At 38.6% G+C, this 26,470-nt stretch overlaps 2 protein-coding genes across 2 annotated transcripts in view; both read left to right on the top strand.

Annotated features, from left to right (window-relative positions):
* Window positions 1-22,179, top strand: part of LOC130085116 (fibrocystin-L-like) — a 45,507-nt gene extending 23,328 nt beyond the window's left edge. The window contains exons 39-77 of the mRNA XM_056250688.1: window positions 346-1,321; window positions 2,070-2,318; window positions 3,636-3,785; window positions 4,050-4,224; window positions 4,876-5,032; window positions 5,193-5,349; window positions 5,441-5,650; window positions 7,533-7,662; window positions 8,021-8,262; window positions 8,362-8,498; window positions 8,613-9,642; window positions 9,833-10,024; window positions 10,558-10,709; window positions 11,150-11,309; window positions 11,439-11,649; window positions 11,875-11,963; window positions 12,067-12,221; window positions 12,383-12,512; window positions 12,634-12,752; window positions 12,902-13,031; window positions 13,553-13,726; window positions 14,098-14,201; window positions 14,278-14,401; window positions 14,536-14,657; window positions 14,905-14,995; window positions 15,237-15,385; window positions 15,534-15,656; window positions 15,961-16,072; window positions 16,179-16,295; window positions 16,391-16,556; window positions 16,978-17,210; window positions 17,299-17,463; window positions 17,593-17,750; window positions 18,463-18,598; window positions 18,687-19,028; window positions 19,118-19,269; window positions 20,959-21,105; window positions 21,724-21,877; window positions 21,967-22,179. Coding sequence (XP_056106663.1) covers window positions 346-1,321; window positions 2,070-2,318; window positions 3,636-3,785; window positions 4,050-4,224; window positions 4,876-5,032; window positions 5,193-5,349; window positions 5,441-5,650; window positions 7,533-7,662; window positions 8,021-8,262; window positions 8,362-8,498; window positions 8,613-9,642; window positions 9,833-10,024; window positions 10,558-10,709; window positions 11,150-11,309; window positions 11,439-11,649; window positions 11,875-11,963; window positions 12,067-12,221; window positions 12,383-12,512; window positions 12,634-12,752; window positions 12,902-13,031; window positions 13,553-13,726; window positions 14,098-14,201; window positions 14,278-14,401; window positions 14,536-14,657; window positions 14,905-14,995; window positions 15,237-15,385; window positions 15,534-15,656; window positions 15,961-16,072; window positions 16,179-16,295; window positions 16,391-16,556; window positions 16,978-17,210; window positions 17,299-17,463; window positions 17,593-17,750; window positions 18,463-18,598; window positions 18,687-19,028; window positions 19,118-19,269; window positions 20,959-21,105; window positions 21,724-21,877; window positions 21,967-22,157 — 7,911 coding nt within the window. The 3' untranslated portion in view covers window positions 22,158-22,179. The remainder of the gene's footprint in view (window positions 1-345; window positions 1,322-2,069; window positions 2,319-3,635; window positions 3,786-4,049; window positions 4,225-4,875; window positions 5,033-5,192; window positions 5,350-5,440; window positions 5,651-7,532; window positions 7,663-8,020; window positions 8,263-8,361; window positions 8,499-8,612; window positions 9,643-9,832; window positions 10,025-10,557; window positions 10,710-11,149; window positions 11,310-11,438; window positions 11,650-11,874; window positions 11,964-12,066; window positions 12,222-12,382; window positions 12,513-12,633; window positions 12,753-12,901; window positions 13,032-13,552; window positions 13,727-14,097; window positions 14,202-14,277; window positions 14,402-14,535; window positions 14,658-14,904; window positions 14,996-15,236; window positions 15,386-15,533; window positions 15,657-15,960; window positions 16,073-16,178; window positions 16,296-16,390; window positions 16,557-16,977; window positions 17,211-17,298; window positions 17,464-17,592; window positions 17,751-18,462; window positions 18,599-18,686; window positions 19,029-19,117; window positions 19,270-20,958; window positions 21,106-21,723; window positions 21,878-21,966) is intronic.
* A 1,633-nt stretch (window positions 22,180-23,812) lies between these two features.
* Window positions 23,813-26,258, top strand: gdf6b (growth differentiation factor 6b). The gene is made up of 2 exons (XM_056250681.1): window positions 23,813-24,244; window positions 25,206-26,258. Exons 1-2 carry the CDS (start codon window positions 23,887-23,889, stop codon window positions 26,093-26,095), a joined length of 1,248 nt encoding a protein of 415 aa, XP_056106656.1. The 5' UTR covers window positions 23,813-23,886; the 3' UTR covers window positions 26,096-26,258.
* Window positions 26,259-26,470: the final 212 nt, after the last annotated feature.

Here is a 26,470-nt window from a genome sequence, read left to right as displayed (position 1 = left end):
TTCAGATATTTCAACGGATCCAAAGCTCAAATCGGATACGAATTTTCCGCATACGCATATGATCGGAACTCCCCGCAGCTCCCGTACGACTCTCCATTGGAAATGAATGACTTCCGGTCCAACGGCTGTCGTTTGTCGTGTGCAGTGGAAAGGCGGCTTAACAAATAATGTTGCTTCAGATATGCTTTAAATGCAGGTAAATGTAAATCTCTTTTATCCTTAATTTAAAAAAGATATATCTTTCCAACTAAAATAATATATATATATATATATATATATATATATATAATTATTAAATATTTTTTTAATTGATCGCTTGTCTTATTTATTTTTTGCCAACCAAAGGTCAAAGTTGGAGATCGTCCATGCAACGTTATCAACAGCACCTCCACTGAGATTAACTGCCAACTCAGTCCTGACAGCGGAGCACCAGTGGGAATCCCTTTATCCGTAAGTGTCAGAATCAACAACCTTGGCACCGCCATCCTGTACATGCCGAAAGAGTATGACCGCAGATTTGTAGTTCTACCCGTGGTCGATTCTGTCTTTCCCTTGGTGGGCAGCACCACAGGCTACACACGACTCTTCATCTCTGGTTCTGGGTTCTCGAACGGCTTAGTTACGGTAGCAGACATTCCATGCAAAGTGGTTTTCATGAACTACACCCAAGTGGTGTGCGATACTTCACCATCTGCGGCTCGCAGGGGAAACGTCGCAGTTTACGTCAACTCCATCTCTTCCTCATGCAGTTTTGATTGCACGTTTGAATATTCCGACTCCATCGCACCGTACGTATCCGCGGTGTTCCCTAACTCGGTTAGTGGAAACGCCACCACCGTTGAGGTCACTGGCAGTGGATTTGGGAACAACTCTGCTGATCTAATGGTATCTGCGGCCAACATCCTGCTGGAAGTCACAGAAGTAACTGATAACAACATCACGGTTTTAGTTGGTGCCCTTCCCGCTGGCGCGCACGTCCTACAGGTGGTGGTCATGAGAAAAGGTCTTGCCACTGGAGACGCCACCCTGACCAGCATAGCACAAGCCAGCGTCAACCCAACATCAGGCAGCATTGCTGGAGGAACTCCACTCTTGATCACAGGAAATGGCTTTGTGGCAGGAAATACAACCGTGAAGCTCGCTAACTCCCCCTGCAGGATTTTAGATGTGACTCCAGACACGGTGAGGTGCATGACACCTCCTCATGCAGAGGGACAGGTGCAGGTGAACATTAAGGTGTTTGATGTTGTGTATCCACCTCAACGTTTCAACTACTCTAGGGAACAAACTCCAAACATCACCTCTCTCAGTCCTATAACAGGTACGAACATGCATTACATTAAGAAAAGAATATAATTAGTGGCATTTACTATGGACTGCTGCAGTGATTACGTATTTTTGTTGGCCAACCCAAAAGTTATCATCACCCTTGTTCCTTCGACAAAAAACAAATAGGATTTTTCCATTGGCTTTTGGATTATTCCATAAATTAAGGTCTATGTCCAACAAAAGTTTGGATTCTTACTCATTTTGTTCATCATGATAATTTCACAAATGAACAACTTTCCAGAGTTAAAAAGCTAAACATAGGCTATAAATGGCTGCGTGACTTCAATGTCACCACTGTTAAGAATCAGAATTTTATTTTGGGTCTTTATTAAAAAAAAAAAAAAAAAATTCGATGAGTTTACCTGTTCGGCGTGACAATGTTTAATGTCTCAGACAACCTCTGTAGTCCCATTTAGCTACTTGTTAGCAACAGCATTCATCAAGACAAGTAAAAGCTTTTTAAAAAAATTACAAGGGTGATGTATTTTATGTTGTAGAATAAAACATGAAAAAATCTTGAGATTGTGTTAACCACAGACCTTATTTTAAGCATTTCAACGAAAAACCAATTAAAGAAAAAACATCGTCTTCAGGATGATGGGACCAGAAGTGCTAAAAAATTAACTAATTTCCAAGTTTTGGCCTCAAAAATATATACGTTATCTCTACAGCACTCTATTGAACTATTGAACATCACAACACTTCATAGTAATACTACAGACATAATCCCTTCCTCGCAGGTTCGGGTGGAACAGAGATCACCGTCTCTGGTTCTGGCTTTGGCACAGATGTAGCACTCGTCTCCTTCGAGATCGGCGGTGTGGCTTGTAGCGTGACATCCATCACAGATATGCAGTTGCTGTGCACTGTTGGAGAGCACGCAGGAGGAACTTTCCCAGTCATTTTTCACCATCAGGTCAAAGGTCATGCCTTGACCCAGTCTGTCTTCACCTATGAGCTGCTGCTGACAGGGGTCACACCGAATGAGGGTAATCAAAAACACTTTCTCTAGGTCAAAAGATTTGTTAATATGGACAGAATATAGCCAAACTGACTGGCAAAGTTTCAAACCTTGTGTAAAATTTCAGCAAACTTAGAAGGAAATGTTACATGGAATGTTACATGCAGTTACATGGAAATAAGCGACACATGATGTTTTATTAACAAAGTTCGGGAGGAGCACGTTCAGTTAATTAACACGAGTGGAGTGCACCCAGCAATCAATGATAAGAGGTATATATAGATTCAGCAATCTCACCTCACTCCATTGATAGTTTAGCAGCATCCCTCCACCGCCCCTTCTCCACACTTCTAGTCCTAAACACTTACATAGGGGGGAGTACTCTGGGCTCGGGCCAAACTGCGAGCTCGGAGCCCTCCCCCCGGACAGCACGCCAAATACGCATTAAACCTTATACACTCTAATTGTATGTAAGTGTGAACTCGTGAATTGTCATTCTATAGAATATAGATATTATATACCAAGTTAAAATTAATAACTTGTAACTTTTTTTAAAGGTGGTATAGGTGGTTCATATAAAGGATATTCATTATATGAATATCCATGGTAACAAACAAGTGGCAGGAAACGTAAACAAAGACAACAGGGAATAATGACAAGCAAAGTAAAAGTCCATGAAAATGAAACTAAACAAACAGATGACTAAATAATCATGACAGTAACATTATAAATGTCTTTACTGTCGCATTTGATCAATTTAATCTATCCTTGCACATTAAAAGTATTAATTTCTTTCCAAAAAACAAAACAAACAAATAAAAAAATGAAAATAATCTTACTGATTCCAAACTTTTAAATTGTATTTTGAATGTATGGTACTCCAACACTAAAGAACAAGGAAAAGCACTTAATATACTTGTTGTTCATGTTAATCAAACTAAACACTTCTTGGCCACATTTACCACATTTACTTGGACAGGTTGTGTGATGTCCTCATCATGGAAAAACAAAAAAATTAACTTTCAAATAAAGATGATTATGAATTGTATGTTGTGCAGTGAATTATTTGTTGTCAAGAGGATCAATCCAATCAAAATTCAAAAGATGATTAGAAATAAAAATAGTTGTTAACGTTAATAATATTCCAAACTGTCGGGCCCATGAAGTTTGCAGTAATTTTAGGGACGCTTTTGTTATGTCCAATAAAAACTCTGGGTCCTGAAGCTGGATACCTTTACTTAGTTGCTGTCATATTCACACAAAGTACACAAAGTAACTACACAAGTACACAAAAACTACAAAGTAATAAGACACTACATGATGCCTTTGCTCTGCCTTGCTGTAGGAAGTTACGCCGGAGGAGCTGTTGTTGCCATTCAAGGCTCTGGATTTGACCCAAACATCACACGAGTCCTTATCTGTAACAGAGAGTGTAACGTGCACCTGCAGAACTCCACATCTACCCATCTGAACTGCGAGGTCCCACCCAACAATGGCATGTATCAGTTTAAAAGCATTGTGAATGTGTCTAGAATTGTTCAGTTAGCAAAGCTTAATCCATCAAAGCAATTATATGATCTCCCAGTCCAAATATTTTCCGCAAAAGCAAAACCAGAAAGGCTTTAACTGACCAGAAGTCAGTCAATGAGAGACGATGACAAATGTGACAGCTCGGAAACAAGTCACAGATGAACAGAACTGAAATAAAGACTATCAGTCTGCCTGCTTGTATCTTAATGACTGCTTTTGTCTCTTGCAGGAAGTGAAGCAGAGCGGGCCTGCACAGTCATAGTGATGAATGGAGGTGACACTGTCAACCTCACGAACAGCTACACTTACAGATCCTCTCTGACCCCTGTTATCACCACCGTTTCACCACGCAGAGGGGGAACCGCTGGAGGCACCAGACTCACGATTACCGGCTCAGGTTTCAGGTGCAGAACAGACCAGAATTACATTGTGGCTGATTGTCCTCCAATCATGCTTGGATACAGTGTTCATTGTTTACTTCGGCATTATTGTTTCTAAATATAACATGTATGTGTTGTTCAGCCAATAGCAGTGTTATTTTAGTATTATTTTATACTGTATACTATTATATTTTTAATCAAATTTTGAATTGGTTTTTATTTTTATATTTTCAGTTTTTATTTTTTATTTTGTTACATTTTTTAACATTTTTATTTTCTTTTGTCATTTTTATTGTTTATATATACATATATATATATATATATATATATATGCATGCATTTTTTTTAGTTTTAGTTTTATTTATTTCCAGTTAGTAATTTTAATGCTTCAACCTAAACTTATTTCAGTTAGTTGACAAAGCATCATTTCTCATTTTTATTTTGTTTAAAAGGTTAGTTCACTCAAAAATAAGACTTAAGTTCATCTTCTGAACTTCTGAAATATTTCTGTCCCTCCATTGAAAGTCACCCAAATCTCTTGACGATAAAAGTAGACCATTTGTACACTATACCTCAAATCTATTAAAGCCTATTGAGGATAAAGAAATTATGACAGAATAATTTTACTTACTTTCTCGAGTTCACTGGCTTTTGTCTTCCCCATCTCACCTGTAGCTCAAATGTCAATGAAGTCACCGTCACAATCGCAGGGTCTGTCTGCGATGTCCAGTCAGCCAATGAATCGCAAATCATCTGTGTGACCAACTCTCAGCGCAGATCCCAAGAAACTCAAGTGCGAATCCAGCTGGGGAACAGAGGAATTGCCAGAATGGTAACATCAAACATGACATAAATATATTTGACCTTCTTAAACAGCACAGTGACTAAATAAATACTTATTTATTCTCAATATATATATTATTAAATAAAAACAATAATAATATATGTATCTGTACTATCAATAATATAATAATGTCTGTCCACTCTCTCAGAATAATGCTACCTTCTTCTACATTGATGTATGGTCATCTCCCTATACATGGGGTGGTCTCTCCCCACCTGAGGAGGGCATGTTTGCTGTAATCACTCCTGGCCAGACCATCCTTCTGGACATCAGCACTCCAGTTCTTAAGATGCTCCTTATCCAGGGTATGCTCATTTAGACAAATACGGCCTTTATTAAACAAAGCCTTGGTACACTTACACTCACTGTTATGTTCATGTATTTTTTTCTATTTAGGTGGGCGACTGATTTTTGATGAGGCAGATATTGAGCTGCAGGCAGAGAATATTCTGATCACAGATGGTGGAGCGCTGCAGATCGGAACAGAGCAGGCCCCCTTCCAGCACAAGGCCATAATCACACTGCATGGACACCTGCGTTCCACAGAACTTCCTGTCTATGGCACCAAGACCCTGGCTGTCAGAGAAGGGGTGTTGGATCTGCATGGTATGCAAATAAACAACACTATTTAGGTTCAATTTTTTTCAATTCAATATAATTAAAATGTATATACATAATATATTATATTAATATTTATAAAATAAATACATAAAATAACTATATATATATATATATATATATATATATATATATATATATATTTAATATACATTATTGTTCAAAAGTTGAGGTCAGTAAGGTTCTTTTTTAATAAATACTGTATTCAAGGCAAGAATGCATTAAATTGACCAAAAAGGACAGTAAAAGCATTTATAATGTTACAAAAGATTTGCATCTCAAATAAAGGCTGTTCTTTTGAACTTCCTATGCATAAAAGAAAAATGCATCAGTTTCCTCAAAAATATCAAGCAGCACAACTGTTCTCAGCATTAATAATAATAATAATAAATGTTTCTTGAGCAACAAATCAGCATTATAAAAATGTTTTTTGAATAATTATGTGACACTGAAGACTGGAGTAATGATGCTGACAATGTAGCTTTATTTAGAGTTGGTCTATACATACCCACATACATACATGTGTATGCCTTGTGCTGTCGATTGATTAAAATTTTTCTGTAATTAATCACTTAATCATGATTAATCGCACCTAACATTAAAGTTTTTAATATATTTGTATATTATAATACATCACATTGAATCTGCAAAATAATCTACAACATATTTGTTTAAGGCATCTTTTTACTAAGCACTACGAATGAAGGCCAGCATCACTAATACCAGTACTGAGATTGATGTCTCTATTAAAGTGATTTTTTTCTCAATTTTAGCCATTAATTGTAGTAATTAATTGTTTTATCATTTAAAATAACTACTTTAATTTAAGTGAACTTGAAACAATTTTCACATAAACACATTGTAATAAGTGTCACATTTAGCTGTACCTTTAATATATAGGGGCTCAACGCTAAGGTTTTTTTCTACTGGCCCAGTCGGGCTGGTTCAGATTTTTACCTGCCCTGGTAAAATGCACAAAAAAGTTTTGTTTTCGTTGTTTTTGACCCATGTAACATAGTTAAAAGTGCTTAAAATTTCAAATTTCAGACTTCACTGCATACAATATAAATTGAATATAGATTAATCCTTATTAAAGCTACAAAAGTTATTCAGTCAAGAGCAGTGAGTGGTTCTTCTTTGTCTTTTGTTCTTTGATTAATATAAATGACAGACAGCAGCAGGTTTATTAGGCTGTTGTCACGTTAAGACCTGACGCATATGGTTCTTTATGTTCATTTAACAATTTTTAACTCATTTAAGACAAGGATACTTGACAAAACAGGAATTTTGACAAACAATCAATGCGGCGCTGGGGTACTATCTGAAGTGGATTTCTTGTTTCGGGTATTTGTTCACCGAGAGCCGTTTAACAGACAGCGCGCCATTACAGATTATTTTAAAAAATATATGTATGTTTTGTGAAGTTTTAATATGCAGAAGTGCGAACAAGATTTGAGGGCCTGTTTTCCAGTGAATGCACTAAAAAAAATGTTTTACTGACCCCAAACTTTTGAACGGTAGTGCAAATATTAAATAATCTGCAAAATGCATAACCATAAACATTGAACAGATGTACCTTAAACAATATATTTTTTTATTATTAGTATTCCTTTTTTGTCTGTAACTTGACTAAAGTAACAGAGACCTCAGAGGTACTGGAAAATTTGCAACTAAAAGGTCACAAAGTCAGAAACACAAAATGAAGCTATCCTCACAAATATAGAGATGACCTACATAACATTCCCAGAAGGCTCATTTAATTCAGAAAGCCCCTTTGTGAAATTTCCCTGATACAGACACCATAGTGCGTAATCACTTCCCTGGAGTGAGAGGTTTTGTTCAGGTCTTAACTACACTCCTACTTCTCCAGGAATCCCTGTCCCTATGCCGTGGACTCGCCTTTCTCAGACTGCACGAAACGGCTCCAACACGCTGACACTGATGGATGCTGTCACCTGGAAGACTGGTGACGAAATTGCCATCGCTTCCACTGGGCATAGGTATTAATGCACCGCCCAAACCTACAGCAAAACTTCAGGTTGATTTAATTTAAGCCACTGACTTGCTACAGAAACTGAACTACATCAGTGTAGGAACAAGGGCAAAGGAAATGAAAAATTTTGCAATTGTTCTCTATAAAATGGTCCCAAATGAATTAATTTAACTTAAAAAAATGTTTAGGTGATATCATTCGTTTTAGGGGTAAAAAAAACATATGAAATTTTAAACTTATTGTTTAAATTCTTCTTGCTCAAATTGAATATGCTAAAATTGCTATAAAAATATGCAAATAATGATGCAAAAACTTTATCAGTGCTAATGCTAATAACCAAAAATGTGTTTTGACTGAATTCACAGACACAGTCAGCGTGAGAATGAGTTGATGAGAATTGCCTCAGTTTCAGCTGACGGTAGGACCCTCACTCTGACCGAACCACTGAGATACACTCATCTGGGTGTGTCTGTCACACTGCCTGATGGGACAGTTTTTGAAGCGAGAGCAGAGGTGGGCCTTCTTACCAGAAATATTGTTGTCCGTGGATCCAACAACGTGGAGTGGAACGATCAGATTGCAGCTTGCCCTGATGGATTCAACACAGGTTTGGATGTTATTTCCTCAGCTGTGGATGGAAAGACAAACAGCTAAAAGTCATGTGATTGGCAATTTTATCAAATTATATGAATGCTTTTGCTTACAGGGGAATTTGCCACCCAGACTTGTTTCCAGGGTAGGTTTGGAGAAGAGGTAGGAAGTGACCAGTTTGGTGGCTGCATCATGTTCCACGCACCACAACCAAACCAAAATCTGGCAATTGGCAGAATTGAATATGTTGAGGTAAACATTAATTTTGTTTCAAAAACATTTGTTTCAAAACTCTTGAAGACATTTAAGACCATGTTTTCCAGGATATTCAATCATGACATTACGTTTGTCATTTTCCTCCTTCAGCTCTTCAATGTTGGACAGGCGTTCCGTCTGGGACGCTACCCAATCCACTGGCATCTACTGGGTGATGTTAAGTTTAAGTCATACGTGCGTGGATGTGGCATTCACCAGTCCTACAACCGTGCCATCACCATCCACAACACCCACAACCTGCTGGTGGAACGTAATGTCATCTACAATATCATGGGTGGAGCCTTCTTTATTGAGGATGGCATTGAGACCGGCAACATTCTACAGTACAACCTGGCGATATTTGTAAAACAGAGCACCAGTCTGCTAAATGATGATGTAACTCCAGCTGCATACTGGGTCACCAACCCTAATAACATCATTAGGCACAATGCCGCGGCTGGTGGGACACATTTCGGCTTCTGGTACCGCATGCACGATAATCCAGATGGCCCTTCGTATGATGCCAACATCTGTCAGAAGAGAGTTCCACTAGGAGAGTTCTTCAACAATACGGTGCATTCACAGGGCTGGTTTGGCTTGTGGATCTTCCAAGAGTTTTTCCCAATGCGTACTGGCAGCTGCAGCTCCTCTACACCAGCGCCAGCGGTCTTCCGCCGCTTCACTTCCTGGAACAACGAGAAAGGTGCCGAGTGGGTGAACGTAGGAGCGGTTCAGTTCAGCGAGTTCCTAATGGTCAATAATGAGAAGGCAGGAGTGGAGGCCAAGAGGATCATCCAGCCGTATGTCAGCGGATGGGGACTGAATGGAGGAGCGGCCGTGGTCAACAGCACTATGGTGGGTCATGTGGATGAGCTGGGGCTGGGGAGCGACTACTGCACCGCTCGTGGCATTGTCCTGCCCCTGGATGATGGTATGAGCGTCATCAACACCAAGTTTGTGAACTTCAATCGTCCATCGTGTGCTGCTGTCGGAGTGGCAGAAATAGTTGGAACCTGCATGTTCCGCTGTGGAGGCTGGAGCGCGAGGTTCAGTGGGATCCAGTTTCATCAGTCGCCCAACAAGGCCTGGTTCAGATGGGAGCATGAGGTGGCACTAGTAGATACTGATGGGTCCCTGACAGGTATAGAAACATTAGATATTACAATATATAGAATCATGATAACTTGAAAAAAAAACTTTTATCTGTGTAACAATATCTTAATGGATATTGTTTTAGTTTTATTGGCATGGTAAAACTCAAACTTTACACTGACAAAGCATTGGTAACATTAACATAAAAAAAATGAAATAATGAATATATTTCTGAAAAGGGAACATTAGCTACAAGGTGGTACCAAGGAATAACCTGCTCGACCCGAGACACTGCTTTCCGAGAACAGAGTGGAGTGTTGGCGTCCCTGCTGCAGTGTGTGACAACACTATTAACTTCCACCGCATGGTCGTCTTCAATCCCTCACCATATTCACTTCAAGCTAAAGATGTGACTCTTACCAACTCATTTGGTAGGATGAAATAATCTGGGCGATTGAGCCATGAAAAAAATGTGTAGCATATGTTAGACATGTTTCTGAATGTCTAGTTCTTTCTGAATGTACTTTTTTGGTTTTCAGAATGTCCTGGGAACTTTAGTTTATGAAAAATCTTAGGGACAATTCACAAAGAACGCTTTTTTCATTAAACATGAAACAGGGCAGTAGAATGAAAAAAATGTTAGGTCTAAAGACGCATTAGTTTCATTAGTGCTTAAGTGCCGCATTTTTAGAATGTCACGCACGACACGCTGCAAGATGCGAGCGCAATGGTCAAACACATCTACTCTAGTGCATGTTTGCATGTTTACATACAAAATCAATCCCCCCCCCCCCCCCCCCCAATTATATTTTTTTGTATATTACAAAAAATAATAGTAACTAAAGATTCCGTACACTAACAATGGGGAGCATTCTGTATTTGCTGGGTTGAAGTGAGCTGTGATGCTTAGAAAGCATCTTTGTTGGCACAACAACTCATGTCTTACTCTCATACCTCTCTTTAGGAACATGCTTGCTTCCTTTCCTTGAAAAACTTGTGACCCACACATTTGGCTGGATGGCAATGCTGCCCACCGGCCAAACCTATAACTGGAACTTTGATGGTGCTTCCCAAATCACTAGCATCTCATACAATGGAATGGTCTACGGTTTTCAGGTAAAGTGTGCACACTACACGTTACTAAATAATTCAATATGCTTTCAAATGAAAAGTTGAAAATGTTGTTAACATTTACTCACCCTTATATTGTTGCAAACCCATTTACTGTTATTTATAGTATCTGTTCGACTTACATCAGGGGTTTAACTATTTGCTGTCCAGGAGCCCTAATTATGATATAAAGGATGCTTTTCATATATAAAGACTCATTTATAGTATATGAGAAAAATATGTGTATAAAACTTGTTTTAATAAAAAAAAAATTGTAATATGTATATCTACATTTCTTGTAAATCATTTTTCACAATAAATTGATTTTACATTTGTGGCTTTTAGCATGACAACCCTTGGACAATAAAACTATGCTTTTAATTATGTTCCATCCAATTAAGTTTGTTATTTAGCAAGTAATTTTTTTCTCTCTTTCTCCATGACAGCGAGAAAATTATATAATCATGAATCACAACCTGACTCAGACACCTGACATATTCCGCATTATAGATGACAGGAAAGGTTCCTCCCAGCCCCTGAACCACACTGCGAATGTAAATGGAGACTGGTACTTTAACGAGTCATCCAGAAGCCTCTATTACATGGGTAAAACTACTTGTCCTTTCACCCAAGACATGTGCTTTCTTTGTATTTAAAGAGGACACATACAGTATAATGCTTAAAGCTGTTCAGTACAATGCAAAAAAATAAAGATTTTCAATTTTGTGACTACAGTGTCTGGAAGAGACCGTGTGACTAGCCGGAGGAGGAGGAACAGTGTGGACCGCTCAGCTGTAGACAGATCGTTGAACTTTAGAGTGTATCAGTGTTACTATCCCCGCTGTATTCAACCTATCCCTCCTGTAATCAATCCTATCCCTCCATCTGGTTCTGAAGTCAATCCAGCCAACACAACTGCCCACAGACCTGCAAACTTCATCTATGTGTATGTTAACACACACACGCTAAGCACTTTTTTTCATATAATGATAATAATAATAATCACTCTTATATATTCCCTCGTATATATCGAGGTCCCTCGTATGTGTACAACACTTCTTGGCAATAAAGTTGATTCTGATTCTGATATTAATAATTATTACCTATTATTATTATTATTATGATCTTTTGTCTCAATTGACCTTGCTAATAAAACATATGTTGGGTTTAGTCTCTGGTCAAATACATTATTCTGGCGGTCAAGCTCAGAGAACAACTTCAATGTGCCACAAGAAGGCTCTGATGTGATAATTCCAGCTGGTAAGCATCTCTAATGTGACAAATCCCAAGCAAAGACAAAGAAAAAGCTATTTATTAATATGGTATGTTATTTCATTAAAAAATGTCCCATCATTTCTCGAAGGCATTTGGATGGTTGTGGATGTTGTAGTCCCCTCCCTGAACAAGCTGACAATAGTTGGAGTTCTGGAGATTCCAGACACAAACAATGGCACCTCCACCAGCAATGTTTCTCAATATAATAACATTGTTCTGAATGCCACATACATCTCCATTCAAGTAAGCACATAACTACATTCAAATGGCATCTTTCTGCTATAGACATCTTAGGATTATTACACCAAATCAGAACCAGACTCTTCCTGTGTGCAAATTTCACATACTTCTGTCCATACTAAAGACACTAACTCTATCTGTACATGTTCACTTGACTCAATCAGGGTGGACGTCTGATTGCTGGGTGGCCTGATGAACCCTTCAGAGGTCAGCTGCAGATCATACTGAGAGGAAGCCATTCCACACCAGACTGGCTGTTACCCTCTGGACCAAACCAAGGGTCCAAAGTTCTAGGTAAATCAACAGGAATAAAAATAAAGAAATCTCATTATTGATTGTATATGCATCAGAGACGTTCCTCTCAATCGTTTGCCAACTTAAAAGTGTTGATTTGAGTGGAAACATTGTCTTCCAGGTGTGTTTGGATCTCTTGACCTTTATGGGATGCCACACAACGTGTATCACACTAAGCTGGCTAACACATCCCAGGCAGGAAACAGCACTCTCTCTCTACAGGAATCTGTGGACTGGAAGGTCAGAAGCTTTATAAAAATAAAAACGGAGACCTTAAGATAATTATTTAACCTCCTTGTGTTATTTGGTGATGCCATTTAGATTTCATGCATTAGTGCTCTGAACCATTATTCTCTTTGTTTGAATAAAACACTTTTTTTTTCCTCCAGGTTGGGGAGAAGATCCTGCTGTCCACCACCAGCTATGACCCTTGGCAGACAGAAATCCGCACCATAACTGCTATCTCAGATTATGGGTGCACACTTACTCTGGACCAGCCTTTATCATTCACACACATCGGTTAGTCCCCTAGATTATAGATAATGCCATATACATATAAGCTATTACTACATTTTTTTAAATATAGAAATACATAAAGTAACATTATAAATGCCTTCACTTCTGATTAATTCAATGCATGCATTCTGAATAAATGTTTTAAATCAATTTATAAAACGGATAGTTCCGGTCCTTGATTCTGATTGGTTGAGCGACGTTCGAAGCCATTGTAAATTACTTAACAAACATACACCTGTGACCGCATTACATTACTGTGCGCAACTGCCGTTTGTGATTCTTTGTTGCTGCCGGTTGCTGCATGTGTTGCTCGGCAACCTATTTGGAACTAAATTGCTTGGCGGTGGAATAAATGTGTTATAATGTTATATTTTTTGTTGCTGGTGTTTTATTTTATTTTATAATAAACACCAGCAACTCTGCGTCCGCGTCATGCCTAGCAACGCCCCTTAGCTGTTCTAAATTCACTGTAAATCACGGCTTCGCGGGACTTATTGCCTTATTAAATGTATTTGGTCATATAGGGGAGAGCTACAGTGTGCCAGGTACTTCAAGAAGTTATCAGCTTGCAGGCAATGTGGCTTTACTGACCAGGAACATCAAGATCATTGGTCAGGAGTATCCAGAAATGTACACACAGTCTTATGGAGCCAGAGTGCTGGTGGGAAGCTTCTCCAGTGGAGGGATTGATTACAGAGGTATAATCTTTATAAATTACTCACATTGGGCCTCATTCATGAAACACAATTGAGGAGAATCACATGCAAAACCACTTACATATATTGATGCATTCAATTAAATGAGACATTTTATGTACTGTACATTTATGTACAAATGTATCTATGATTTTTAGTCATGGTTATGGTTTAATTACCTGGAAGATGAGAGAAAGCTGGAAAATAGTAATGTTTTGTAGTTTTAATAAAAAAGAATCTTGCAAGCAGTCATATTCAAAGAACTTCATGTCAAAGTGATATTTCAAAATGATAACATCACTTGCTAATCAGACCTTTTCAGCACAATCTAAGTAATGAAAACTCACTAAAGCTAATGATAATTTGCCTCACAGGAAAAGCCCAGATCAGAAATGTTCAGTTCTACCACACCGGGCAGGAAGGATGGAACGACCCGTCAGACCCACGTTACTCTCTGGTGTTTTATGACCTGGGAGGGGTGAGAGAAAGTCTTGATACAGTACATGATTATCACACGTATTCCTTTCAACTACTTACTGTCACAATATTTTTAGGTGGTTGGTGAGTCTTACGTCAAGGGATGTGCTTTTCATGACGGCTTTGCTCCTGCTATTGGTGTTTTCGGAACTGATGGACTGAGTATTGATGACAACGTGATCCATCACACCGTTGGAGAAGGTGCAGATTCATTGGCAGCTTCATTGTTAGCACAAAAGGAAAATACTATTAAACAAAATGTAATCACTATGGAGTTAGCCAGGTCATATGATTTAGCACTTTTCTATTCTGCAATTATTATTCCAATTTCCCAGGAATCAGAGTCTGGGGTGACAGTAATGCCATCAGGAGGAACCTAGTTACCCTGACACTGTGGCCTGGATCGTACAACGGCAGAGCGGAGGAATTTAACTTTGAATGGAATGCAGCCATTGAGGTAACCCTTAAAGAAACATACTGTGATCAGATGCTAGTACCATGGTACTGTTCTAAAACATGGTAGAGAATTATTACCATATTAATAATAAATATAAAAAAATCATTTTGATTGCACTCCAAGGTACAAGATTGGTATGGTACATGTTCAAAAAACATAGCTTTATCATGGTCAATCATAAAAAAATCCATATTATTACTGGCTGATAGATTAGTACTAGACTGATATATTAGTGTTGATGTTGTAGGTGAGTGAGGCAACCAATGCAATTCTTCAAGGGAATATTGTTGCTGGCTATGAACGAGTGGGATTCCGAATAGATGGTGAACCATGCCCAGGTATAGAAGCCAATAATTATTTTCAAAAATAAAACTACAATACAAGAACATTTTGAATAAAACAAATAGATTGTTTTAAATGATACAAGTTAGTTTAGACATCACAATATTATAATTTACAGTAAGAAAAAATAATTTAGAAATTTGCTAAAGATTACAATTGTCTATGCTAATTATTTTATTTTTTAAAAGATTAACTTTATTACTAATTTATTCATGTATTCCAACAATATGTCAAAAGGATCTCCAAATTCAGTGGCTCAATGGAGTCAGAATGAGGCACATGGCGGTCTGTACGGACTCTACATGAATAAAGATGGACTTGCTGGTTGCTCTCAAATCCAGGGCTTCACTGTCTGGAGGAGCTTTGATTTTGGCATTTATGTTCAAGTAGGATAAATGATCTGCAAACTTCCTACTATAATTACAGTAACTGCAAAGCCAAGTGTTTTATTGGTCAGATAAATTGTTAATTTAGTTATACAAATGCATTGTGCTGGTCTGGTGAGCATTCATGTTTTCCTCTCCTCACTTCCAGGTATCGATGAACGTGTTAGTTTCTAACGTGAGCCTGATTGATAATGGAATAAGTATCATGTCTCTCATCTACAGTCCTCCCTCGCTCAGCCACAAATACTCTGACAAAATAGTCCGTGTACAGGTGAGGATGCACTATTATGTCTCTTCGGTCAAAACTAAAGGCCAATTTACACTGCACCGACAAACAGCAACCGACACTTTGTAGGGTCAGTGTGTTACCCCTGTTGGCATCTGTCGGCTCTCATTTCTGCCTATCGAACATGTTGAATTGGCATTTATATGTCTCTGTGATGTTACAAACTTTAATCTGGTGACTGTCAGCATTGGTTGGCATCTCTCAGTGCAGTGTTAATTGGCCTTAAAAGAATAAAGGACTTTTACCCTGTTCATTTTTTAATCATTTTCTTCAAAAATCATCTCTACAGGGTGCCCTGATTGTGGGCAGCAGCCCTAACTTCAACTGTTTTGACAGTCTGTCCACAACTATGACCTATGTTATGCTCAGCAAAAGCCACAGGGCCCCTCGCCCCCCCAATGGTACAATACATATTAAAGAATCATCTATGCACTAGTGAATACATTTGTTTGATGTAACTGATCCATTTTCCGTGCTGATTCTAACTGCATTTTCTGTGTGCAACAGGTGGAAGGTCTGGAATTTCCTGGCCAACATTTGAATCTTACCACAATACTGCACCACAAAAGCCTCACGCTGGACTGATGAGCTACAATGCCATAGCTGGTCTAATGACTGTCTCTGGTGAGTCACAATGCTTCAAAATGTCCCTCTTCAGTTTAAAACTTTCATAATACAAAAAAAGAGCATCTATTTACACTGTCTGTTTCTATTTCCAGACACAACTTTTGTTGGGTTCAATAGTGTGTGCTCAAAGGAGAGAAATTACATGTTCATGACCAACCCGGGAAATGAGGATCTACAACATCCAATCAGTGTTGAGAGGATAGCCAAGATAAACAGCACAGAGGACGCTCTGGCATACATTCATCGGCCTGATCTGGGGTAATTCAAAAGCTTAGTCAATGTCAATTCACAAAGTTAATTAAGGATGTGCGACAGTCCACTAAATTGTATTAAACATTCTACATCTGAAACAGAAAACGAAATAATTTAATTTTAATTGAACCAGGGGAGTGCCCTCTGGTGGACAACCAGGGCACTCCAGCTGGTGATCGTGACAGATATTCAAATGCAGACTTTTTTGACTATCTGGAGTTGTTAGACTAGTCGGTTTAAACATTTCTACATTAATGAAGTTAGTTGTGGTGCGCATCTCTACTGTTAATAAACTATTACTCCCGAAAAAATAATTATGAAAGATTATAAGGAAGACAACAATGAAAATGTGTGATTGAGAGAACAATGTTGGGATGACCAAAAAATATGAAGTGACTGATTGATTTTTTCCACTCTTATATCTCAGCAAGGTGAACCCATCAGACTGTGTGGACATGGACTGTGATGCTAAGAAGAAGACGATGTTGAAGGATCTGGATGGCAGTTTCCTGGGTGCAGTAGGAGCAGTGGTGCCCCAGTCCGAGTACGAGTGGAACGGGGATCCCCGACACGGACTGGGCGATTACCGCATCCCCAAAGTCATGCTCACCTCTCTCAACGGCAGCCGGATACCTGTGAATCAAATCGCTCCTTACAAAGGTACAGTACATTTACAGTGATCTAAGAGAGAGAACTTAAAATGATGGAGCTGCTTTTAACGTATGACGTGGCTGTTTTACCTGTGCAGGAGTGATCAGAGACACCTGTACGTACATGAACACCTGGCAGAGCTACAAGTGCTTTGGGCTCAACTACAGGATGCTGGTCATCGAAAGTTTGGACGCAGACACAGAGACCAGGCGTCTCTCACCTGTAGCCATCCTGGGGGACAAATATGTGGATTTGGTGAATGGTATGACTCTTACCTCCCCCTGTAACACCTACTATTTTATGCATAATATTGTTTAGGATTTTATATAAGCAGAAAAGGTTTCATTGTGTATTGTTGAATTTTAATCTTACTGTGAATATCTTGTTCCAGGCCCACAAGACCACGGCTGGTGCGCCGGCTACACGTGTCAGAAGCGAGTATCTCTCTTCCACGCCATTGTGGCCACCAATAAATCCTTTGACATCTTTTTCACCAGCACAACACCACAGAAGCTGAGACTTATGTTACTGAATGCTGGACCTACAGAGGTTAGTAAGATGGATTATACTGACAATAGACTATGCTGACCTATAAGCATCTACAGGTGATACAAAATCTAGAACAATAAAATGCATAATAGATTTTATTCTGCATTATGTTATTAAAAATACATTATTTTATTTCCATTTTGTCTTCTAATTTATTTTAAGATTTTTTCAAGTTACATTTGTTTTTTTTCTGAATTGTGCAGAACTTTGTGTATCTTTTAAATATTAAAAATAAATTGACTGATGAATCAATATCAATCAATTAATTGGTATTGATTGATACATACATATACATACACAAATACTGTATATACACACATAATATAATAATAATATCATAATTGATAATAATAAAAACAATGTAATGTATTCATAATAATAATGTATTCATTTATTAACAGATATTATGTAAAATAATATAGTAATTTAAAAAATAGAATTAATTAGTTTATTAATGTTACTATATATGTTTTTTTTACATATTTGTTAATATTTTTTTATTTAAAAGCTACAAAACACGATCCAGAAAAATGTAGCTAGTTGGAAATGAATCCTAAAATAAATAAATAACTACATTATGGCCAAAATATATCCAACACTGCATCAAAATAAATGTGAATCCAAACCTGCAATATATAGAATTATATATATGTGTGTGTGTGTGTGTGTGTTCAGTAGAACCTTAACTACAGTAATATTCTGTTGTTCTCAGGCTGTCAGGGTTGCTGTATTTTACTCAAACCCTCAGCGGCTGGATGTGTACGTTAACAATACTTTGGTTGGTCCAACAAATGCTGAGTGGAATGCTGGCAAAACTGACTACATTCTGCGTGAGCCAACTTATACAGGTAGAGTACAGCACAATAATGCATGTTAATGCAGGCCAGCAGACCATTTTTCACAATTCTTACTTTGATTCCTCTCTGTGCTCCTCAGGGCAATACGTTCCCAGTTTCAACTCCAGTCACGGCTCCAACTTTTTTGACCAGGACTACAAAATGCTGAACATACTTCTTCGAGGCTCAGAGCCGGTCCAAATCCGCACCTCCCCGGTTTTGTTCCTGGCCTTCAACCTCCCAGCCATGACTGAGGCGGAGTTCTTCGGGACAAAACTGATCAACAATCTAGCTTTACTTCTGAAAATACCGGCGAACAAGATTCGAATTACCAACATCGTCCGTGAGGGTACTAATGCGAGAAGGAGGCGCTCGACAGGACTGACGGTGCAGGTGGAGATCAGGGAGCCCCCTGTTCAGACAACCACCAACAGCACCACTGGTGAGAGCAAGAATAAAATAAATGACAAATACAACGTTTAGATCACAAATTCACAATACAATGTCTTAATATTTATAAACCATCTGCAGAAGACCAACAGTTTGCGGCCCTGAAGAACATTGCTGACGATCTGGGCCGCGCTGCTGTCTCCGGCAATCTGAGTCAGTCCATCGGCTTCAATGTGTCATCCCTGGGCATCATCCCTCCTCCACCCTCTTCCAGTGACCCCACCTGGAACGATGTAAGATGCTAATCAGATCACATGACCAAACTCACTAACATTTTAAAATGTCAAGATGATCCCAGCATCTGGGAATTTTTATTGAAACATATACAACAAAGCTGATATTTCAATCAATTTCCTGGGTTCAATACAAATTAAAGCAAAAATCTGGGTTACTGTGAGGCACTTACAATGGCAGTGAATGCAAGCCCAGAGACTTTGTTGTACACAGTTTTTAAAAGCTTTGATTAAATGTGTGATATATATAAACCTGGACCTGGAAACAGTATTCGATACGTCATGACTTAAAGGTAGGGAAGGCAATTTCAGAGAGGCTAGCAATTAGCAAGCTAGGTTTGAAACCATGAAATCACACCCTTCCTTCAGAGCGTCTCCAAAGCCACACCTCCTTCAAAACACATGAAAGTCTGCAAAACGTCACAAGATGAGAGATGGCGTTAAATTACCTCATGTCTGAAAGCTCATAACATTACAAAAATAATGAACTTAAATTATTGACCTGTACCACCTGAAACTCTGACCTGTACCACCTGACTGCTGCAGATTCATTTCGGCGTGTTGACACAGAAACGCATAAATCCAAGTCTGAGGGCATGAACAGCTCTGGTTAGACGGTCACGGGTTGCCATCTCGTAATGACAGTTACGATGGCATGAGCGCAGCATAAGCTCATTGTTTTGGTTCAGGAGGAACTGTAAAATGTGGCTTCTGTTCATTTGCGGCGCTCGGTGACAGTCTGTCTACAACTCTGCATAGCCTTAAGGAACACGCTTATGACGTGTGATGTCTGCGTGAGCAGGGTATGCGGAGGAATGGAAATACATATGTATGATTGCAAGGATTGGACGAACATTTGTTGGTCCTGAGACTTCCACAGAAGATATATGGTCATGTTTTAATATTTAGACCACTTCTATTATTGATTGCTATCAAGAGGTGAAGGGGGTTTCAACCTGTATAACATATCTATAAACAACTATCACAAGACATGGACAGTATGACTGCTTACATGATTTTAGTGTGAAAAAAAAGATCACTGACTAACCTTATCTGTGTGAAATTATATAATTTTACAACTGTCACCATGATGACAACACCAAAACTCTTAAAACGATAGAAATGATGCTTTAAACAGCTTTACAACTCAAATAATACACAAGAATATTATTCTTTGTTATTCTATTATCTCATACAACAGAATAATTAATATAAGTGATTTTATCAAAATTAAAAGCTTCACATTTCTGCATTTAAATTCTTCAAAAATTGGCCTCATTCACTTCCATTGTAAGTGCCTCACCTTAACCTCCATTTTTGCTTTTTTAAAGAAAATGAGGGACGAAACACTTTCACAAATGCTGTTTATTGAGCTTAACTTCTACTGAACCCCAAATATCCCTTTGAATTTTTATCAGAATAAGATCCAATAATAGATGCTGTACAGCAGGGGTGTTCAAACCTGCTCCTGGAGGGCCACAGTTGTCCTGCAGATTTTAGCTCCAACCTCAAAGAAACACACCTGAACACACCTGTCTTACTAGAAACTTCCAGCAGGTGTTTTGAGGCAAGTTGGACCTAAACTATGCAGGACAGTGGACATTCAGGACCGAGTTTGGACACCCCTGCAGTACAGTAAAGCACACAACATGCTTTTCCTTATTTGAGCTGTAACGGTCTCTCTCTCAGGTGGCCACTCAGGAGGTGACCCGTGAAGACCAGCAGGTGGAGACGGTCAAGACGGTATCATCCCTGATGGTGGCGATACAGCCAGTGGCCGGATCGTCCCCCGGACCCCTCAGCGTGCAGCCCAGCATCATGGCTCTGGACGCAGCGGTGAGATTTCATTAAGAATATCTGATGCAAGTTTTCAGGTAGTTTTCAGCTGTGCGTAAGGAGCACAGTTTTGACGTAAGTGGCATAAAGTTACAACTTATGCCTTTATTCTTTCTGTGTTAAACTGACGCGTGTCATTTGTTCAGATATTGCAGTGCTCGTAAATGTAATGAAAATATGATTAGACCTTTTAAATACTCTTACTCATTTGATTTATTCGTGATCATTGTAAGTCGTCTCTAATGATACGTTTTTTTTGTGCGTTTGTTGTCATAGGGTTATATGTTTAAAATGCATCAAGTGTTTCTTTCTCCACTCATGTTTTAATATTCATTTGTCTGTATAATGTGTGTTGTAGGTCTGTATTTTATTACTTGTTGTCTGCCCTCTTCCCACCCTCTACACTCCCACTTTTCCACAGCTTTATACACCCATTTCTTTAGTTTTTTTTTTAGATGTTAGGTGTGAACGACCAGTGCTAACACAAGGGGGTTTTATGACCCTTTAATTAAGAACTTATGAATGACTGGTGTAACCCTACCTAGGTGATTGATTACTAGGAAACGACACCTGGTATCGAATAAGCAGAGCATCTTTTTTGTGTGTGTCTGTTTCCAGGGTGACTGTGTGTCCGTGGGTGTGACGACTCTGACCATCTCAGCTGTGCTCAAAGATGCTAACGGGAATCCAACAGAGGGGCTTTACGGAAACACCACCATCCCGTTCAGTGGCTGCTGGGCCAATTACACTGACTTAGCCATCTTCACAAGGGGTTGGTCATCTCCATTATATGACTTCGATTTTTGTCACTTGTTATTTTAAGCATTTACGATCATTTCTCTCTCTGTACCTCTTCTAAAGGTGATAACTTGAAGTTGGCCTTTACTCTAAATGAATGGAAAGCTGAGTCCAGATCTTTTACGCTCAAATCACCTACAACGCCATCTTCTGTGGTCATCCCTATGGGCAATGGTTTCCCCAGCGTCTCGTCACCATCTGTGTATCTGCTCATGTTGTTGAGTGGTTTACTCCTCCTGCTCAGGGGACTCTAGAACCAATGAAGAAGTGCACTCGTATACATATAATATAATTAACTACAATTATTATTCTGAGACTGTAGAATAACAAAAAACAACTGTTACTTTTAACAAAAGTTTTTTTTTTTTTTTATCTATTCCCATTACTTTACTTTGGAATATTACACATTTATATGCTTTCTTATATACTCAATAAAATCAAGTTCTAGCATACTGCTTTTGTCTTTTTCTGCATTAAATTCTTGAACATATAGACGCCAAACATTTCCATTCAAATCAAAGTTGTGAAACGAATATTGGGCGGGACATGATTTTGTCCATCAGGAAACAATTGGATCGTTATGGTTTGTTACTACTGTGATCTCATGTGAGTGACAGTTTGTCTAACCCTCAGTCCAGTAAACACATCATCAGATATGAAAAGAAATGTTGCCTCAAGAGGTAGGGGAGGGCTACCCTAACTTTTCTTGCTTACTGGCACTTCTCACATGTTGCTGGTACTCTGACCCCCCACACCAAAACACATCAGGCTACTATAGAATCAGGCTAATTATATACATTGGCGTTCGGAGCTTTTATTAGCCGTACATTAGCATTTAACGGACCAATTACCTGCGCAATTTGACTGAAGCCAGAGCGTTTCAAAAGTGTGATGAGATTTGCGCAAGCTTTTCTTATCACAGCGCTAATCATAAGATGTGCAACCCGTATGAATTCTATTGAGAATACGTATAGGCTACCACTTTAAAACGCTGTGGAGAAAGTCAAACATAATCTAAAACAGCCACATAAACAAAAAACAACAAAAAAAATACTGATGAAAAAAAGTGAAAAACATCCTCCTGCACCAACATAAGAATGCTTTTTCATGACCACCTTTACTAGAATTTATCATGTTCTATTGTATTTGTGGTAATCTTTGACTAACTTCTTGTAGAATTTGTAGGCCTAATAGATAAACTGTTAAGGGAATTTCCCCTCTCTAAAGATTTATATTACAACTGCATGTTGTAGCTATTTTTTTCTACCTGTGTAGGTTGCTATTTTTTAATAACAAATGCATGATAAAATAAAGAAATAAAAGCCTTAACATGGCCTAAGCATTGTAATGAGGAGCCATCAATGGTCTTACCTTAATTATATCCTTATTGTAACAAATGATATAGTTAAACAATTACAAGAACTATGTTACTTTTTCATACGGCCAAGAATCAAGAGCTTTATGCATCTTGAATTATTGTCTGAATAGAAAAAAACACGTTTCACCACTAGAGGGAGGTAAAGTCCACGCTGCTCAATCCTGACCTGACACACCTGCAGAACAAACCAGGGGGGAAAAACACAATCTGTCAATCACAATCACGATAAAAAAAAAAAAAAAATTTGTCTTTGTTTCTCATAGTCTACTCAGCAGTTAGATCTATATTTATGTTATGCTACACTGTAGCCTATACTTTGGCTCTGATTATAAAACCTTATCAATAAAATATAACGTTCGCATGTTTTACTGTTCAAATCACGCATGTTAAATTATAGGGACAGGAGGACAGTAGGCTAATATCTTAAAGCTGGGTAGTAGAGAGTGGAAGTCTTGTTTGGATTGAGTGGGAGCTCATGACGGTACTTAAGGAGGCTGTTCTTCAGAGGGAGCTGCTCTCAGTCTGCGCTCCTCCACACACACACATGTGATGTGTTCCTGTTTTCCCCCAAGCAGGTCCTTCTTTTTTTCTTGTGCATTTACAAGATGTGGGCTTGTGGAGTGTCTGGGATATTTTTGACTTTTACTTTTCTTTTGCATTTTCTGTGTGTTCACTCAATGAATCCCGTGTTTCCAAACGCATCCAAAGGGATGAAAGTGTCCAGGTCTGCGCCTGCTGATGGACACAGAAGAGCCAAGCACGGCAAAAGTATATTGTCAGCATCACTGTTATCTGGAGCCATACAGTCACAACGGGGGATGAAGGATGCAATTGAACCTCATGATTACATGATCTCCATCTACAAGACCTTTTCCGCGGCTGAAAAACTGGGACTGAACGCGAGTTTTTTCCGCTCGTCAAAAGCCGCAAACACTATAACGAGTTTTGTGGACGAGGGCCAAGGTTAGTTGTTTGATTTGTTTTTAATCTGATCTATAGGCCTAACTTTAGGTTTCATAAATGGCCTTTTTTTTTTTTTTTACCAAATTTGTTTTCCCCTTTTCAATGAGTGTCAGACTGATTACAGCACAGGTGCGTTTAAGATAAAAAAAAAACTCCCAGAGAAAATGCGGTTATTTCGCTATTAGATTTTGGCGATAAAGTGGCAAAGAAAAATGAATAATCCTCCTGAATGTGAAATAACTGGGGGGAAAAAACACTGAAAATGAGTAATTGTACTAAAATATGTTTGTTTAACTTCGGCTTTAAAATATGATAGAAATTCCATTATCATTCTTTTTTTTTTCCTTGACAGAATAAAAACATTCGTTTTACGTTCTAAAAGTGTTCATACTATTACTAACAGACCAGTAAGAAAGACAGGAACACACTAGACATTAATTTGTCTTTATTTATTAAGTGTCAAAATAAGAAATAGCTACAGCAGCCTATAAAATGAATATATCCCTAATTATTTTATTATTATGCAAATGTATAGTTTTACACTGTAGGTTACACTTATATATAAAGTGACAGTTACATTGTACTTACTCAAATAAGTACAGAGTAATATTAATTAACTTATTTAAAAGTACTTACTGTAGAGTTATGGTTAGGGTTTGGTTTAGGGTTAGTAACTTGTAATAATGCATAATTTACTATTATTACTAGTAAATGCATGTAGTAATGTGTAACTTCACCTTAAAATAAAGTGTTACCCTACTTTATCTAAAACTCCAAGTAATAACAATAATAATAATTTAAAATGTAGCCTAACTTCATTTTTAATCTAACTTTTACAACTTTTTATTATATCAAAGAAAGAAATCTTTTTCGCTTTTTCCTCTGTATGCCTCTCTAACTGACATTGTAAATAAATGTACAGCCACTGTCACTAGTAAATATGTGTGCTCTTTTATTCCAGATGACCTTTTGAACTCCCCACTGTGGAGACAGAAATACTTATTCGATGTGTCGACCCTTTCTGAAAACGTGGAGCTCTTGGGTGCTGAACTGAGGATATACACAAAGATCTCCGGGACGTTCCGAGCATCAGAGACGGGCCCAGTGGAGATACAACTGCTCTCCTGTCAGTCACACACTGTGCTTGACTCCAAAACCTTAGATCTGGAGGATGCACATAAACCAAAATGGGAGGTTTTCGACGTATGGGAGACTTTTAAGGAACGTCAGCACCACTCTCACGGGACCCGCTTCTGTTTGGAGCTCAAGGCGACGCTAGATAATCCTGAGAGGGAAATCGACTTGCAATATCTTGGATTTCACAGACATGGCCGCCCGCAACTAAAGAAAGCCATACTGGTCGTTTTCACAAGGTCAAAAAAGAGACAAAGCATTTTCTATGAAAAGAGGGAGAAGATTAAACTGTGGGGTCTGGATAGTCCTGGGAAGGAAAAAGGACCTCACTTGAAATCCCGACGGAGTAGACGGACAACTCTACCCAGCCGCCATGGCAAGAGGCACGGCAAAAAGTCCAAATCTAGGTGTAGCAAAAAGCATTTGCAGGTGAATTTCAGGGAGTTGGGTTGGGATGACTGGATCATTGCTCCATTAGACTATGAGGCGTATCACTGTGAGGGCATGTGTGACTTCCCCCTCCGCTCTCACCTGGAGCCAACCAATCACGCCATCATACAAACTCTAATGAACTCCATGAACCCCAGCAACATGCCGCCCAGCTGTTGCGTCCCCTCCAAACTCAGTCCCATCAGCATCCTGTACATCGACGCTGGGAATAACGTTGTGTACAAACAGTACGAAGATATGGTGGTGGAGTCCTGCGGCTGCAGGTGATGGTGCTGTTCAAACTTATGAGGGATTGTAAATAAATCAGACTGTTGTGTGAATAAGTGTCTGACTTGCTCATGTGTCTTCAACACTACGGGAAGCCTTAGCTGAGATTACAGTAGTCACAGCTGTTGGCTAACGCTTATCTGGAATTATGACTTTGGACTGGAATACAAGCACAAAAAGAGGAAGAACAAAAACAAATCTTCCACATTTTACTGGTTATTCTGCTACTGTACATGAAAACATTACTCCTAGTTCCACTTTACTGGGCATTTTATATTTTAAATTGTTTGTGTGTACAAGATCACTTCATTACTGCTTTACATAGCTGTATTTTATGGATTGATATGTAATTAAATGTTTTTTTTTTTAATTGTA

Source organism: Rhinichthys klamathensis, unplaced genomic scaffold (assembly GCF_029890125.1).
Source record: "Rhinichthys klamathensis goyatoka isolate OS25496 unplaced genomic scaffold, OSU_Roscu_1.1 h1tg000073l_1, whole genome shotgun sequence".
Classification (NCBI taxonomy): Eukaryota; Metazoa; Chordata; class Actinopteri; order Cypriniformes; family Leuciscidae; genus Rhinichthys; species Rhinichthys klamathensis.
The sequence above is the reverse complement of the archived record's forward strand: the minus strand, read 5'-3'. Positions and strand labels throughout refer to the sequence as shown.

What these genes read in the sequence shown, in the direction of transcription:
- gdf6b (XM_056250681.1), top strand. Translation starts at nt 23,887, where the DNA reads ATGTGGGCTTGTGGAGTGTCTGGGATATTTTTGACTTTTACTTTTCTT. An exon ending in TTTTGTGGACGAGGGCCAAG is followed by an intron (nt 24,245 to 25,205) that starts GTTAGTTGTTTG and finishes CTTTTATTCCAG; the next exon opens with ATGACCTTTTGAACTCCCCA.